Here is a 13,736-nt window from a genome sequence, read left to right on the forward strand (position 1 = left end):
ATAAGTGCTAGCCTTCAGAGAAGCAAACGAATCCTCTCTCCAACAGGGTATACCCCACTCCAATAGGAAACAAACTGGCTTATTCCAGAGAAAAAGCCCCAAACGGAGAGGAATAAAGTTGCCGGCTGTACACGCCAGAGCCACTTACCCTAGCGTACGCAGCCCGTCGGCTCCCAAATGATGATTCCTTCCTTCCACTGCCAAGCGCTGGGGCGGCAGGTGCTGCTTCAGAGACCTTTGAAGGGCAGATCCTCAAGACAAGGGGTCCCGGCAGCTGCTAGGGTCTCACCCCAGAATTCCCCAACCAGGGCGGGCAGGCCACGCTCGAGCAGCAAGGCTCCTGGGTGGCTTCTTGAAAATGTGTTACTAAGTCCAAGCTTGTACTGCTCGCCACACGACAAGCGAATAAATCGAGAGGTGAGTTGCTGGGGGCAAAGAATAGTGAGTTTATCTGGGAAGCCAGCAGAGCAAGACGGCGGACCGGAAGCCCAAAGAACCATCTTGCTGAGTGCGAATCAGGCTCCTTTTATACTCCAAGGGGCGGGACTAAAGCCAAGCACTTCCTGGTTCCCAGCAGCCTCCGGAGGGGAGGTGTTAATTTCTCCCTCGTGCACTCATTCACAGGTGCGCCTGCTCAGGAGGTTCCCTGGGGGCTAAACACAGGTGTTTGAGCTGAATGCTCATTACCTGGGAGGCAGGGCTCCCAGAGATGGGCCGTTATGTAAAATTTAAGCTAATGGGCAACATCCCTTTAGTAATTAATTGGTAATAGGATACAGAGGTTCTTCTCGATGCCAATTACCCACTGTCAACGTCCATTCCACAGTCCTGTGGGAAAAGGCACAAAGACTGCCCTGGCTATTTCCTACTGAACGGGGGCGATGAATATTCTTTAGAATCTTTAGTTGGTAGTAAACATTCCCCGTTTTTGTTTTTGTTTTTTTTTTTTAAAGATTAGTTTAGTTTTTTTTTTTAATACTTTATTTATTTATTTAATTTATTTATTTATGACTGTGTTGGGTCTCTTAGTTTTCGTGTGAGGGCTTTCTCTAGTTGCGGCAAGTGGGGGCCACTCTTCATCGCGGTGCGGGGGCCTTTCACTATCTCGGCCCCTCCCGTTGCGGGGCACAGGCTCCAGACGCGCAGGCTCAGTAGTTGTGGCTCACGGGCCCAGTTGCTCCGCGGCATGTGGGATCTTCCCAGATCAGGGCTCGAACCCATGTCCCCTGCATTGGCAGGCAGATTCTCAACCACTGCGCCACCAGGGAAGCCCCCCCGTTTTTGAAGACAGAAATTCAAGATAAAACACAAACAGCACTTACAAGTGCTAGCCTTCAGAGAAGCAAACGAACCAGTTCACAAGTCGGGTCAAAGTCCAACAACTCCTTCCTCTCTCCAACAGGGTATACCCCACTCCAATACGAAACAAACTGGCTTATTCCAGAGAAAAAGCCCCAAACGGAGAGGAATAAAGTTGCCGGCTGTACACGCCGGAGTCACTTACCCTAGCGTACGCAGCCCGTCGGCTCCCAAATGTCGATTCCTTCCTTCCACTGCCAAGTGCTGGGGCGGCAGGTGCTGCTTCAGAGAACTTTGAAGGGCAGATCCTCAGGACCAGGGGTCCCGGCAGCTGCTAGGGTCTCACCCCAGAATTCCCCAACCAGGGCGGGCAGGCCGCGCACGAGCAGCAAGGCTCCTGGGTGGCTTCATCAAAATCTGTTACTAAGTCCAAGCTTGTACTGCTCACCACACGACAAGCGAATAAATCGAGAGGCGAGTTGCTGGGGCAAAGAATAGTGACTTTATCTGGGAAGCTAGCAGAGCAAGACGGCAAGCCAGAAGCCCAAAAAACCGTATCACTGAGTGCGAATTCAGGCTCCTTTTATACTACAAGGGGCGGGACTAAAGCCAAGCACTTCCTGGTTCCCGTCAGCCTCCGGAGGGGAGGTGTTAATTTCTCCCGCGTGCAGGCATTCACAGGTGGGCCTGCTCAGGAGGTTCCCTGGGGGCTAAACACAGGTGTTTTAGCTGAATGCTCATTTACCTTCATCTCTCGGAGGCAGGGGTCCGAGATGGGCCATTGTGTGGAATTTAAGCTTATCGGCAACATCCCTTTAGTGATTAACTTGTAAGAGAATACAAAATGTTCTTCCCTATTACAACGCTATGTTATATTAAAATATAGAGTAGTACAACTGATGTGGAAAACATGTGTGGTGATTCCTCGAAAAATTAAACAGAGTTACCATATGATCTAATAATTCCACTTCTGGGTATATCCCCAAAAGAACTGAACGTGGGGACATGAAGAGATGTTTACAGACCCGTGTCCACAGCATTACTCACAACAGCCAGGAGGTGGAAGCAACCCAGTGTCCGCTGATGGATAATGGATAAACAAAACGTGGGCTACACACAAAATAGAATATTATTCAGCCTTAAAAAGGGAGGAACTTCTGACACCTGCTAGAACATGGATGAACCTTGAGGACATTATGCTCAGTGACATAAGCCAGTCACCAAAGGACAAATACTGTATGTCTGATTCCACTTATATGAGATCCCCAGAGGAGTCAAATTCACCGAGACAGGAAGTGGATGGTGCATACCAGGGGCTGGGGGAGGGGATGGGGAGTGAGTGTTTAATGGAGACAGAGTTTCAGTTTGGGGAAGATTCAATGATTCTGGACGTAGAGGGTGGGATGGTTGTACGACAAGGTGAATGTACTTAATGCCACTGACCTATACATCTAAAACTGCTTAAAATGATGGATTTTATGTTGTGTACATTTTACCACAAAGTTTTAAAAGTTGTAAGGATTCCAAAGGATTGTCCACAAACACTGGTCTCCTGATGCTGGTAGGTACTTCCCACCAAACCCAGGGGTTTATCATCTGCAGCTTGTGAATGAGGATGTGTTTCAGAGACTATATGCAAAATCACATACCATTTTTCTGAGAAAGCTTCCATCAGGCTGTCAGAGGGTCTGTGACCCACACGACTTCAAGAGCCATTCTGAGGGCCCCTCCCCTCTGCAGGTGTCACCTCCCCACTTTCCTCCCCTCCCTCTACCCACCCCCAGGACACTTTGCTCTTTCATTCACTCAGACTGTTTAAACATGATGCAATGTATATTCGTAAATCTTTCATGAACTCATTAGACAAGGTTTAATTTTTTAAGACAAGTGAGGCTCTGAAATCAACCAAACTTCAGTGTTTTTTCTATTACCCTTCTTCTCCTGCCTGATAATATTAAACAGGTCCACCTGTGGCTCGGGATGTGGAACAGCAAATTCGCAAACCCATGTGCATGCTTAATCCCCCAAACTGTGTTCTGTGACCTTAAATTAATTTCCAGCTCAATTTTCTTGCTTTTTTATTCTGAATTTGGCATTTAGTGTGGACTGAATCCTAATACATTGAAGACCCCTGCTCGGTCCCATGGTCTGGGGTGGTGGGAATTCTTGGAGGGGTAACACTTCAGCTAGCAGAGGGGAGCTGCCTCTGAGAAGTTGCTTCAACCTCAGAAACATGCAGGGAAGGAAAACTCTCGCCAGCTCAAGTTTCATCCAAATGAACTCTGAGACTTTTTAACAAAATGCTTTTATTTCTATTTTTAAATGAAATGCATTGTTAGGTACTTGCATGAAACCTCGAAAGGCATTTACGTTCTTTGCTTTAACTCTTCCTTTGTGGCCACAGAAAGCGGGTAGGAAGGATGAACCGAGACCAGGCGCAGCAGACACAGCCCGGGGCATCGTGCGGAGCCCGCGGCCCCGAGCCCGCCTGAGTGACGGTCAGTAGTCGTCGTAGTTGACGCTGGCTCCGTGCCTGAAGCCGTAGGGGCTCCAGGGACCGATCGCAGCATCCTCATCGCGGTGGCGCCGGTGGTAATCGTAGTAGTCTTGCCCATTCTGACCTCTGTTTAGCCAATAGGTGATGTCATCCTCAAATTTCTGCAGGAAAAGAGGATGAGAGGGGATGAACGTAAGGACACCGTTTCCCAGAGAACATCTTACTGACGCCGTTTCTCTGGGAGTTTTCTTCAACGAGGAACAACCCCGCCTAAGAATAACTCCTGCCACGAGGACCTACTGTACAGCACAGGGAGGAATTATATTCCATATCTTGTAATAACTTATAATGGAAAAGAAGCTGAAAAAGAATATATGTATAACCGAATCACTTTGCTGTATACCTGAAACGAACACCACATTGTAAATCAACTCTACTTCAATAGACAACAATAAATAATCGTTTTTTAAAAAGAATAGCTTCTGGCTACAGCATCCCTGGGCCAGAGGTCAGTACTAACCAGCTGGAGAATGCTGCTGAAAGCTTTTTCCCCCAAAGGAGTACACACCCCTACCCGTGAACACGTCTGTCTGTGAGTTCTAAATATACCCCAGACTTCAACAGTTTTCTCTTTTTCAGTAAAGAAAATGGACACCTGCCCAATACAGTAACCGCTGGGCCTGTCCCCAGGCGCTGGGCATCTGATGTGGCAGACACTGACCCCCTCCCCGTCCCGCCCGGGCTTCGTGAACGTGCTGCACGAAACCACATTGCAGCCTCGGGGCAGGGAATTTGGACACGTCTGGCGGTGACACTCTCACACCTGTCGTGTTGCTCAGACAGGCCTGGATGCAGTGATCCAGGCCACAAACGCTTACTACGTGGGCACGATTCAACCCTCATCCCCGTCTACTCACTCGGCCTGGGGCTCCAGACTCCTCTGACCCTCCCCCAGTCCCTGCCTTGAAAAGGAAACAGCTTGCTTGTCTCACAATACTGCAGTTTTTCCCATAGTGAAGTAGTCTCGTTCCTTGGTTTTTCCCATTTTATAATCTGGTTTGAGGTTTTGGCTTAACATATTTTTTTTCCCAAACAATTTGTAAAATACTTTATGAATACAGAAATAATGCAGACACATTTAACAAATGTGTATGTGAGAGGGAGACAAAGAAAAAGGGAGGTATTTCCATTGCCAAAGGCAACCACTACTGACATTTGGATGCATTTCCTTCTAGTGTCTTCTATGCATCATATTTAGTTATTATACTCTTACTTGATCCCCATTTTTATTCTGGTTTTGTCACCGGTCATTATTTTAGCCATTTCCCCATGTCAAACTCTTAACACCCATTTTCTTGAACTGCAAATACAGATAATCAAGGAAATGCAAATTACTAAAATATGATATGGCATTTTCATCTATCAAAGAAGTAAATTGATTTGTTTTAAAATTTTTTCAATGGCAATACCAGATGCTGCTGAAGATTTGAGAATAGTGGGGCTCTCACGCATGACTTATGGGAAGATGAAATTTGCTGGTACTTAACGACCCTGACGTGTGATTCTATCTTTTGGCCCAGTAACTCCACTGGACAAAGTGATACTAAGTAAGGAGAAAACTACACACGAAGATGCAAGTAACAGTACCGGCCTTTTGGGTTGTTGTGAAGGTTAGGTAATTCATATAAGTATGAGACCCGTGCCTGGCACAGTTTGGCTATAGGTGCTTAGTGATTTGCACAGCAAGAAAATTATATTTGAGTAGCCAAAAGATAATTAGGGAACAACTGGTATATCCAACAGTTAGGACTGGGAAGGAAATTATACAGCTACGGGATTGCATGCTATGCAGCCATGAAAAATGATGTTTCTGAAGAGTTTACTTTTGTTCGCCTCTTGCAGTAGTTTGTATACACCCGCCATTCACAATATGAGCCATGAGGCCGTTTGGAAAAACCCTTCCAGTTCCCCCCTGGGAGATGCCACCCTCCGTCCACTCCCTGGCTGGGGCAGTGAGCTGTGCTCTCCACATCAGGCCTCACTCAGCACAGCCCTGCCCATCACCCTGCAGACCCGCTCCGGGCCAGTGGAACCTCACACCTTAACTCCGCCGCTGGCTGACCTGAACCTGGTCCCCGGCTGGGAGTCGGTGGTGATAAGCAGTCTTTTTCCTTAATTTGGTGAATATGTCCATTCACGCTACCTGGACACATGAACCGAACCGTACTTCTTGCAAATGCATTGACATATTTTCCCAGAAACATCTGCAAAGACTCGTCTCTCTTTAAAAGTCGCTTTGCATCTCTTTCCATTATCCTCATGGGTCTTCGCATCGATCTTGCTGTTTCTGACATTTTTTTGGAGGCAAAGTTGAAAATGTTTTGGGAGGTGCTGAGTTATTTTTAAGGACACCCAGACAAAACTGACCAGCTACATTAAAAGAGTCCCTAAGAAAACCAGATTCTCGATGAATTTAAGTCCCAGCCACTTTGGGCGGGGACGTCGCTGGAAGTCTGCTTCCAAAACCTGATGGGAGAGATTCCCATCTGGGCACAGTGGGATAGAAAATTCCAGCTAATACCCTTATGCCTGACGGTCATGTGGTCCAATGCCTGGCAGCTCTTGGCATAGAATGGGGGCTCTGACTTCAGGGCAAATAACAGAACTTCATTCTCTGTGCCCGTTTCCCCAAAGCAGGCCTCCCCACCCCCGTCCTGCCGGGCAGGAAGCCAGGCTCCAGCCAGAACACCCACCGCTTCGTCGAAGCCCAAGTACAGGAAGTGCTGGTACCACTGCTGCACCTCGGGCCGCGCGCGGTCCCACAGCTGCCGCTTGAGCCGCCTCAGGCCGCTCAGGAACTCCTTGGCTCTGCTCTCCGGGACGGCCGCCGGGGTCGTAGGGGGAGCAGGGGCTGAAACGAGGGGTTCCCCACCCCCAAGTACGGAGGATGATTCCTTTCCTCATTGGGGTGAACTGCTCTTCTCCGTCCCGCTCCCCGTCCCCACCTGGCAGGAGGTGGCGTTCACTGGCATGTCCTTCGTGCAGGGCGTGGGCGCTGTGCGGGCTCCCGCCGTCCGTCCCGGGCTCCGGGGTAGCGAGCCCTGCTGTCCAGGCACAGCCACGGAACAGGCCCGGGGCGGGAACCGAACTCAGCTCCTCCTCTGCAGCCCCTCGCCAGGCCCAGACCCCAGGCCCCAGGCCCTGGGCAGGGGCTGGTGCTCCCCCCCTGGGCTCTGCCGTGGGGAAACCATCGGGTGTCCAGTGCCGCTGGGCGTGTGTGCCTTGTCCGCACACACACGAGCGCGCTGGGATTGCTTAGGGGGCCAGGGGAGAAAGAGCCGGAGCAGGGGTCTGAGCAGGCCGGCCAGCGAGCCCAGCGGTACAGCAAGTCCTCAAGTCAGGCCGCAGGGACACGAGGCACCCCCTCGGCCACCGTCTCTGGGCCTCACAGTGTGACCATGAACGCTTAGACTGTCTCTTGATGGGGGTGACCCCCCGCTTTCCCACGGCTTCCCCGGACGCCTTTCCATCGTGGGCTCAGCTGCAGAAAAGGCCCCGCTTCTGCAGATGTGCTCGGGGAAGTGCTGTGCTGCTGGGCCGGCCCTGCTGTCCGGCTCGGAGCCTCTGTGCCCTCATCTGCAACACGGGGCTGAAGGGCCCGCCTCCCGTTATGGAGGCTGTGCAGGAAAAGGAAGTCAAATGCCCTTGTGTCCCTTGGTCACGTGGATAAATATCAGCACATTTGTGTTTTCACCTCCTGTCCACCTGTGCCTTTCCCTCAGGGCCTGTTACACTGATCTGTACACAGTAGGCGCTCAATATGTGTTTCTTGGCTTGAGCTGAATAAAAGCTGAGGATGTACACGGAGGAGTCATGATCATCTTGGCCGTTAGCTCTCCAGTCCCCCTTAGACAGGTGGCCTAGCCAGGGCCCCCGTCACCCCTGGTGTCCTCGGGAGATGGCTGTCCAGCACAGGGAGGGGCCATCTGAGGACCCTGGGAGGTCGGGGGTGGATCAGGGCCTTGGGAGCAGCTGAAAGAGCTGCGGAAGATGCTGGGAGCTCCCCCAGGAGCCCCTCCCCCGAGAGGGGCCGTGTGTGCTCAACAGGTGTGTGTGGGGGGGGGGGTCCCTGCGGGGCCACCTGGGAAGCAGGTGCATAAGCGCTGGGGCCCCCCATTGGGGAGCAGACTTCAGCCTCCTGGAGCACCCGTTAATCCAGGGGAAAGAATAAGTAGTTAAAAGTTCACCTCAGAAATGTAGTCTTGGGAGGAGATATGGGGATGTATGTATATGTAGAGCTGATTAACTTTGTTGTACAGCAGAAACTAACACACCATTGTAAAGAAATTATATTCCAATAAAGATGTGAAAAAAAAAAAAGAAATGTAGTCTTCATTCTAAGAGATCGATAACTTGCTAATTTCCAGGTGAAGACGAAAGTTCTGCGGGAGAATGGCTTTCACAAGCCCACACAATGATCGAACTGATTACAGTGGGCCCAGAACTCACCTGTGTGTCTCCCAGACAGTTCTGTTTCTACGACATTTTGCTGCGTTACCATATCTATCTGAGGTGTGTTCTTCACAACAGGTGTCAGTAACAAAACGGTCTTTCTGTTTAACCCTCCCCCAAGAGCTAGTTGGATACGGAGGACGCCCACAATACCGCTCTGTGCTGCCCCAGAACCGAGGCTGTGTGTGCTCTCAATTCAGGTACGTGCTCTAAGGGGTATCACGATTCTAAAATAAACAGCCTTCAATTAACACTACAGCTCTGTTCCTTTTATTTCTGAGTCCACACTGACAGCTGTCAGAAAAGCATTAACTGGCAATAATATTTACCTGATGAAATACCGCACCACATCCCCACAGGACGAGCCCTTCAGATCTGCTAACCTTCTAAGGAGTAAACACTTTTGATTTTCCAAACACAAGCCTCAGGTGAGCACATCAACATCGCTGTTTCATTGCAGCCTGGTTAAGAATGCAACCCTTATCTGTGTGGGCTATATTTACCTTCCCCTTTCTGAAGCATCAGCTTGAGTTTGTTTCCACTTATGCCACCTAAAGGAATGAAAATGGAAATCATTTCAGGGTTGCACTGCGCCCTTAAATTTCTCACATGCAAAAATCCACATTGGAAAAAATCACTTCATACCCCTATGTTGCTTTAGCAACTTGGTAGTATTACATTATTTAATGCTTGTTGCATTTCCTGTTGTGTAGAAAAAGCAATTCAGGCTGCCTGTGGCTCAAACTAGTGACAAGGACCATGGCCGAGCAGGGCACTTTGAGCTACTTGAGACCATCTGAGCTGTTCTCTAGGGAAAGTGACGTTGTCCTTTGATCCCTTCTGTCATAATATTCGGGCAGCCACCTGTCATATGCATCTGCCTGCAGACTTAACTTTTCATGGTGCGGTCGATCAACTAGTGTCCCCCCAAATTCATACCCACCCAGAACTTCCGAATGTGAACTTATCTGGAAACAGCGTCTTTGCAGACGTACTGAGTTAAGGACCTCAAGGTGATATGATGCCGGGTTTAAGGTGGGCTCTAAATCCAGTGACCGGTGGTGTCCTTATAAGAGGAGGTGAGGCCACAGGGAAGGCAGCCGTGGGAAGACGGAGGCAGAAGTGGAGGTTCTCCACCACAAGCCAAGGAATGGGCCTTAGTGCTCTAAAAGCTCAGCCCCATTTTGTAACTTGCCCTGATTGTCTTAAAATCAGGCATTATTTGTACCATTTATTGTTTTTATTCAGATCTAAAAGTGTTTCTACACTCTACAAAACGATTTTCATTTGGTGTCCTAAGAACTTTCACATTCCAGTTCAATGATGATAATATTTTAACTGATTCCTATCACTGCATTCTCGGTATAAACGAAATAAAATACAAGTTCTGAAAAGGACTGGCTTACAGCCGATGCCCACTTGCTGTGTTCAGATGCGCTTCTTAAAATGGGAGGAACAAAGAGGGAGGTGATAAAGCACGTGATGGGGAGTGATGGACTGGCCCCCCATGTGGTCCTAAACTAGAACAGCCGTCACCCTCCCCCCACCCCCCCTCCCAGGGCTCCTGCCGCCCCCCGCCCCTGCCCGGTGTTGGGCGTTCCCTACTTGTGCTGAACACCCCAAGCGCCGAAGCTGAGCACCGGGGGGCCTGCCTTTCCACCGCACCGTGCGGCTGCTTTGCGGGGGAAGATGCACCAGCCTCAGCGTGTTGGGCGAGTCACCTCCCGCCTTCCAGCCTCAGCATCTTCGCCGCACACCTGGGTCATGACCCCTGCCTCTCAGAGCCCCGAGCCTCAAGGGCGCCCCTATGCCGGCCTGAGCCGGGAAGGACGGTAGGAGGGGAGGTAGCAGTGTCAGGGCAAACCCTCTGATTTCAGGTCGCCCTTCTGCGGTGGGGATGTGGGCTCCCAGGCTTCAAAAGTCCACGCCTCGAAACCGCCGCATTTCCGGCGTGCGTGTGAATGCGCGCATTCTGTAGGGAACGGAACCGGGATTTTCAACCCATGCACGGAGGGCTCCAAGAAGTCGAGAAAGTTAAGCCTTTCTCGCTTGAGAACTTCTCCCCAGCTGGGAGGTGAGGCCTGCTCGCAGCTCTGCAGACCTGGAACTTGACCGAGCCAAAGCGCCGGGAAGGGAACGCCTGGTAGGCCCTCTGGGGATGGCCCTTCGGCTCCGCTCTGCCCTGGGCGCACCGCCCGCCTACAGCGCCCACCGCGCCCGGCCCTTCGCGTTCAGCCCGAGGCTCCTCCGCCTCCTTTTCCAAGCTTGCCGCGCACATCCGAGACCCTGCCCTTGACCCAAGCACACCACTTCCCACCGCGCAAGGGCAGAACCCAGGACCCCCTGTCAAACCTTGGCCTTTGCCCGGGCTCACGGTGGGTGCCTAGGCCCCCACGCCCTCACCGAGCCTCTCCCCGGCGCCCTGGCATCGCCCCCTTACCTGGGCCCACGCACAGCAGCAGGAGCAGCGCCAGCGCTGGCATGACCAGGGCGGCGGGCCGCGCGGAGGAGGCGGCCATGGCTACACGGAGTGCGCAGGAGGGAGATTCGGGCGCCTCGGCTGCCGCCGCGCGGGGAGGCACCAGGCGCGGGGGACTGCGCACGGGAGGACCGCGCATGGGGATACTGGGCGGGCGGGCGGTCCCTGCGTCCCTGCGTCCCTGCCGGGGCGGGACCGGCCGGGCGGGCGCTGTGCCTTCAGGTCCCGGGCCAAGCGTCCGTGCCAAGCCACCGCGCCCCTCTCTCCGGCCGCGGCTCCTCCAAGCCCACGGGGGGTCCGGGTGCGGGGGCCGCCAAGGACCGCGGGCGAGGGGCAAGCGAGGTCCAGCCGCCCCGGGAGGGGCCGCGGCATCCAGCGAGGGGAGGCCTCCGCCCGGGGAGGACTGAGGATGCTGTGCCGGATCCCCGCTCAGGCCGCCGGCTCTGGCGCCTACCTGCCCCGCCTCCGGTTCGCGGCGCCGCTCCCCTCCGCGCCGTGCGCCCCGGCCTCCCCAGCCCGCTCCCTCCCGCGCGGGCCTTTGCAATGTCCTGGATTACGGATGCCTTTGGCAGTTCTGTGCTTCGTGCTGTTTTGAACGTCTCCACACTCTGGGTTCAGAGCTGCGTTCCAGGAAAATATCTCACTCCAGACGACCCCGATAGACGAGGCTTTTAGTAACCAGGAGCCGGTGAGCCCATTTGGTATTCTCAGGACGTATTTCCCCCTGTGCGCCCCGGATCCACGCACACTGAAGCGGTACCGCCGTGAGGCCCGGCGAGAACCGAGCGTGCCTTCCCCGGCCGCGGGCCTGTTCACACACGAGGACTCTTCGCAGGCAGGGCGGCTGCTGAGACGTGACCTCTCTAGGCCTGTCTACACCGCGGCCGCTTCCCTTTTTAAACCTTTGCACCCTGACCCAGCTCTCCGCGCGATGCGGTTGGCGCTCTGCAGCCAGAAAGAAGCGCGTGTACGTTGAGCCAGCAAAGGCCAAAGGACCGAAGGGAAGGCGAGAAGGGGCTCTGAGAGAACCCCAAGCCTTGGGCTCACAGGCTTCCCGAAGCGCCAGACAGAATCCGGAAGATAACCTCATACTTGCAATGCTGGCAGGGAACTGCTTATAAACCCCGGGGAGCTGGGGAGCTGGGGCACGGTGAGACAAAGCAAAGCCATACCTGTCCTTCTGCCCAAGGACAAGACGTTTATCGTGAGGAGGAAGACCCAAGCAAAGGACTGGCTTAGAACAGGCGTGGAAGATATTAACCGTAATCTCTCCCTTATCTGTAGGGGTCTCCGGCTCAATCCAACCTCCAACAGCGTTTGCTTCTCCTGTAACACTGAAATTCTCCACTTAACCAGGGTCCGATCAGAACCCAGTCGTGTTGCCTCTAAGGACAGCAGCCATCTCCTTGAGGAGTTTTCTTTTTCCCTCTCGTGGAAACGGGCCTTCATTTCACACCCTCCCACTGACAGTTAAAACGCACGTGGCGATTTTACTTTTTGTTAATTCCAAGATTCCAAGAGGGAAAAAAAAAAAGTCTGCTTTAATCAGCTCATGCAGTTGTAGGATTTGAAGGTAAAGTAAATATTGAATCCTAATTTTTTATTAGCCTATATTAAAAAAAAACCCTCAATTGCTGTTTTAATGTAGAATTGGTTAGACAGATCAAGGATCCCACAGGAAATTATTTCACAAGAACTGTCAATAAGGTGAGAAGAACACATCCTGAGGACTTGGCCCTCCTTCTTCCTCTCCACAGGGAGGGGATGGAGGTGAGGTCATTCACCAGCGCCCTCGGAACTGCTCAGGTGACATCCTTGGGGCCGGGAGTGGCAGCCTGGGCCCCAGCAGGGCAACGGTGAAGTTGCCAGAAGTGGATACTGTTGCTGAGTCTTCTTCCTGAGCTAAGCTTACACATCCAACCAAGAAGACAAAACTGGTGACCCTTCGACGTAAAGGACCATCTGGTAATCACATAAGGCTTTGACGTCCACTTGTCTGTTTACACTCTTTACGAAATGAGAATGGTTTCCTGGAGATTTCACAGTTCCCGGGTAAGTGGAACATTACACACCCTAAATAAGGGCTGAATTCTCCATCTCTGCCATTAATAGAGACAGTCCCTTCATGTCAACTTTTTATTGAAATGTGACATAATATAGAAAAGTGCGGAGATCAAATATACAACATAGTGATGGAGAAACCATGTTACTAGCCCTCTGGGAGCCCCTGTGTCCCTCCCAGTCCCCCCTCACCCCACATATAAGTTTAGTTTGAGGCAATCCTCTTTTAAAAACACTTCGTTGGTATTTTATTTTCATTTCCTTAAAACGAACAAAACTCAACATACAAAGACTTTTGATTACCGGTAGGAAGATACTAATGATAAAAAGAAGGATTAAAGGGGTCAGATTCATGACTATCAATTGAATCCAATTTGATTCAGTATCGATATATGTTTCTCAAATGCTCAGTGGACATCCCTGTAGACAACCTTCCAGAGTGAAATGTCTTTGGCTCCCGTGTTCGTGTGCCTTGCACATTGTTAGTAATATTTATTGCTGCGAATAAAGGCACACAGAGCATTGCGTCCGCCTGTCCCAGCCTTTTGTCCGTTTCCATCCATGCCAGGTCTCTGGTTGCTTGGGTCCTACTCACTGGGGTTTCTCTCTGTCTCTCTCTCTCCTGCACAAACATGGGAGGGTTCACTTGTAGGGAGGACGTGGGAGGGAAGGTGACCATGACGGGGCCCAGGGCCATTACTGCCACTTCAGTGAGAGGTTCGAGGTGTGATGATACCCCCCAGGTTTATTCAGAGGAAAACAGCCCTGGGTCAGTAGCAGGACCAACCCCCTGCCTTCCTGGGGGCTGCCAAGCTCAGGTGCCCGGCTGGAGATGCAGTGCCAGTTCCGACGTCCAGCTTCCTTTCCATTTGTTTACTTGTTCACCTG

At 51.9% G+C, this 13,736-nt stretch overlaps 1 protein-coding gene across 1 annotated transcript; it reads right to left on the reverse strand.

Annotated features, from left to right (window-relative positions):
- Positions 1 to 3,634: 3,634 nt before the first annotated feature.
- Positions 3,635 to 11,283, reverse strand: ECRG4 (ECRG4 augurin precursor). Its single transcript, XM_057558488.1, has 4 exons — positions 10,749 to 11,283; positions 8,812 to 8,859; positions 6,550 to 6,707; positions 3,635 to 3,957 (listed from the first exon to the last, which is right to left on the reverse strand). The coding sequence occupies exons 1-4, from the start codon at positions 10,924 to 10,926 to the stop codon at positions 3,799 to 3,801; spliced, it is 543 nt and encodes a 180-aa protein (XP_057414471.1). The 5' UTR covers positions 10,927 to 11,283; the 3' UTR covers positions 3,635 to 3,798.
- Between the last annotated feature and the right edge of the window lie 2,453 nt (positions 11,284 to 13,736).

This window comes from Balaenoptera acutorostrata, chromosome 12 (genome assembly GCF_949987535.1).
Source record: "Balaenoptera acutorostrata chromosome 12, mBalAcu1.1, whole genome shotgun sequence".
Classification (NCBI taxonomy): domain Eukaryota; kingdom Metazoa; phylum Chordata; class Mammalia; order Artiodactyla; family Balaenopteridae; genus Balaenoptera; species Balaenoptera acutorostrata.

What these genes read in the sequence shown, in the direction of transcription:
- ECRG4 (XM_057558488.1), bottom strand. Translation starts at nt 10,926, where the DNA reads ATGCGCGGTCCTCCCGTGCGCAGTCCCCCGCGCCTGGTGCCTCCCCGC. An exon ending in GCTGCTGTGCGTGGGCCCAG is followed by an intron (nt 8,860 to 10,748) that starts GTAAGGGGGCGA and finishes TCATTCCTTTAG; the next exon opens with GTGGCATAAGTGGAAACAAA. An exon ending in GATGCTTCAGAAAGGGGAAG is followed by an intron (nt 6,708 to 8,811) that starts GTAAATATAGCC and finishes CCCTCGTTTCAG; the next exon opens with CCCCTGCTCCCCCTACGACC.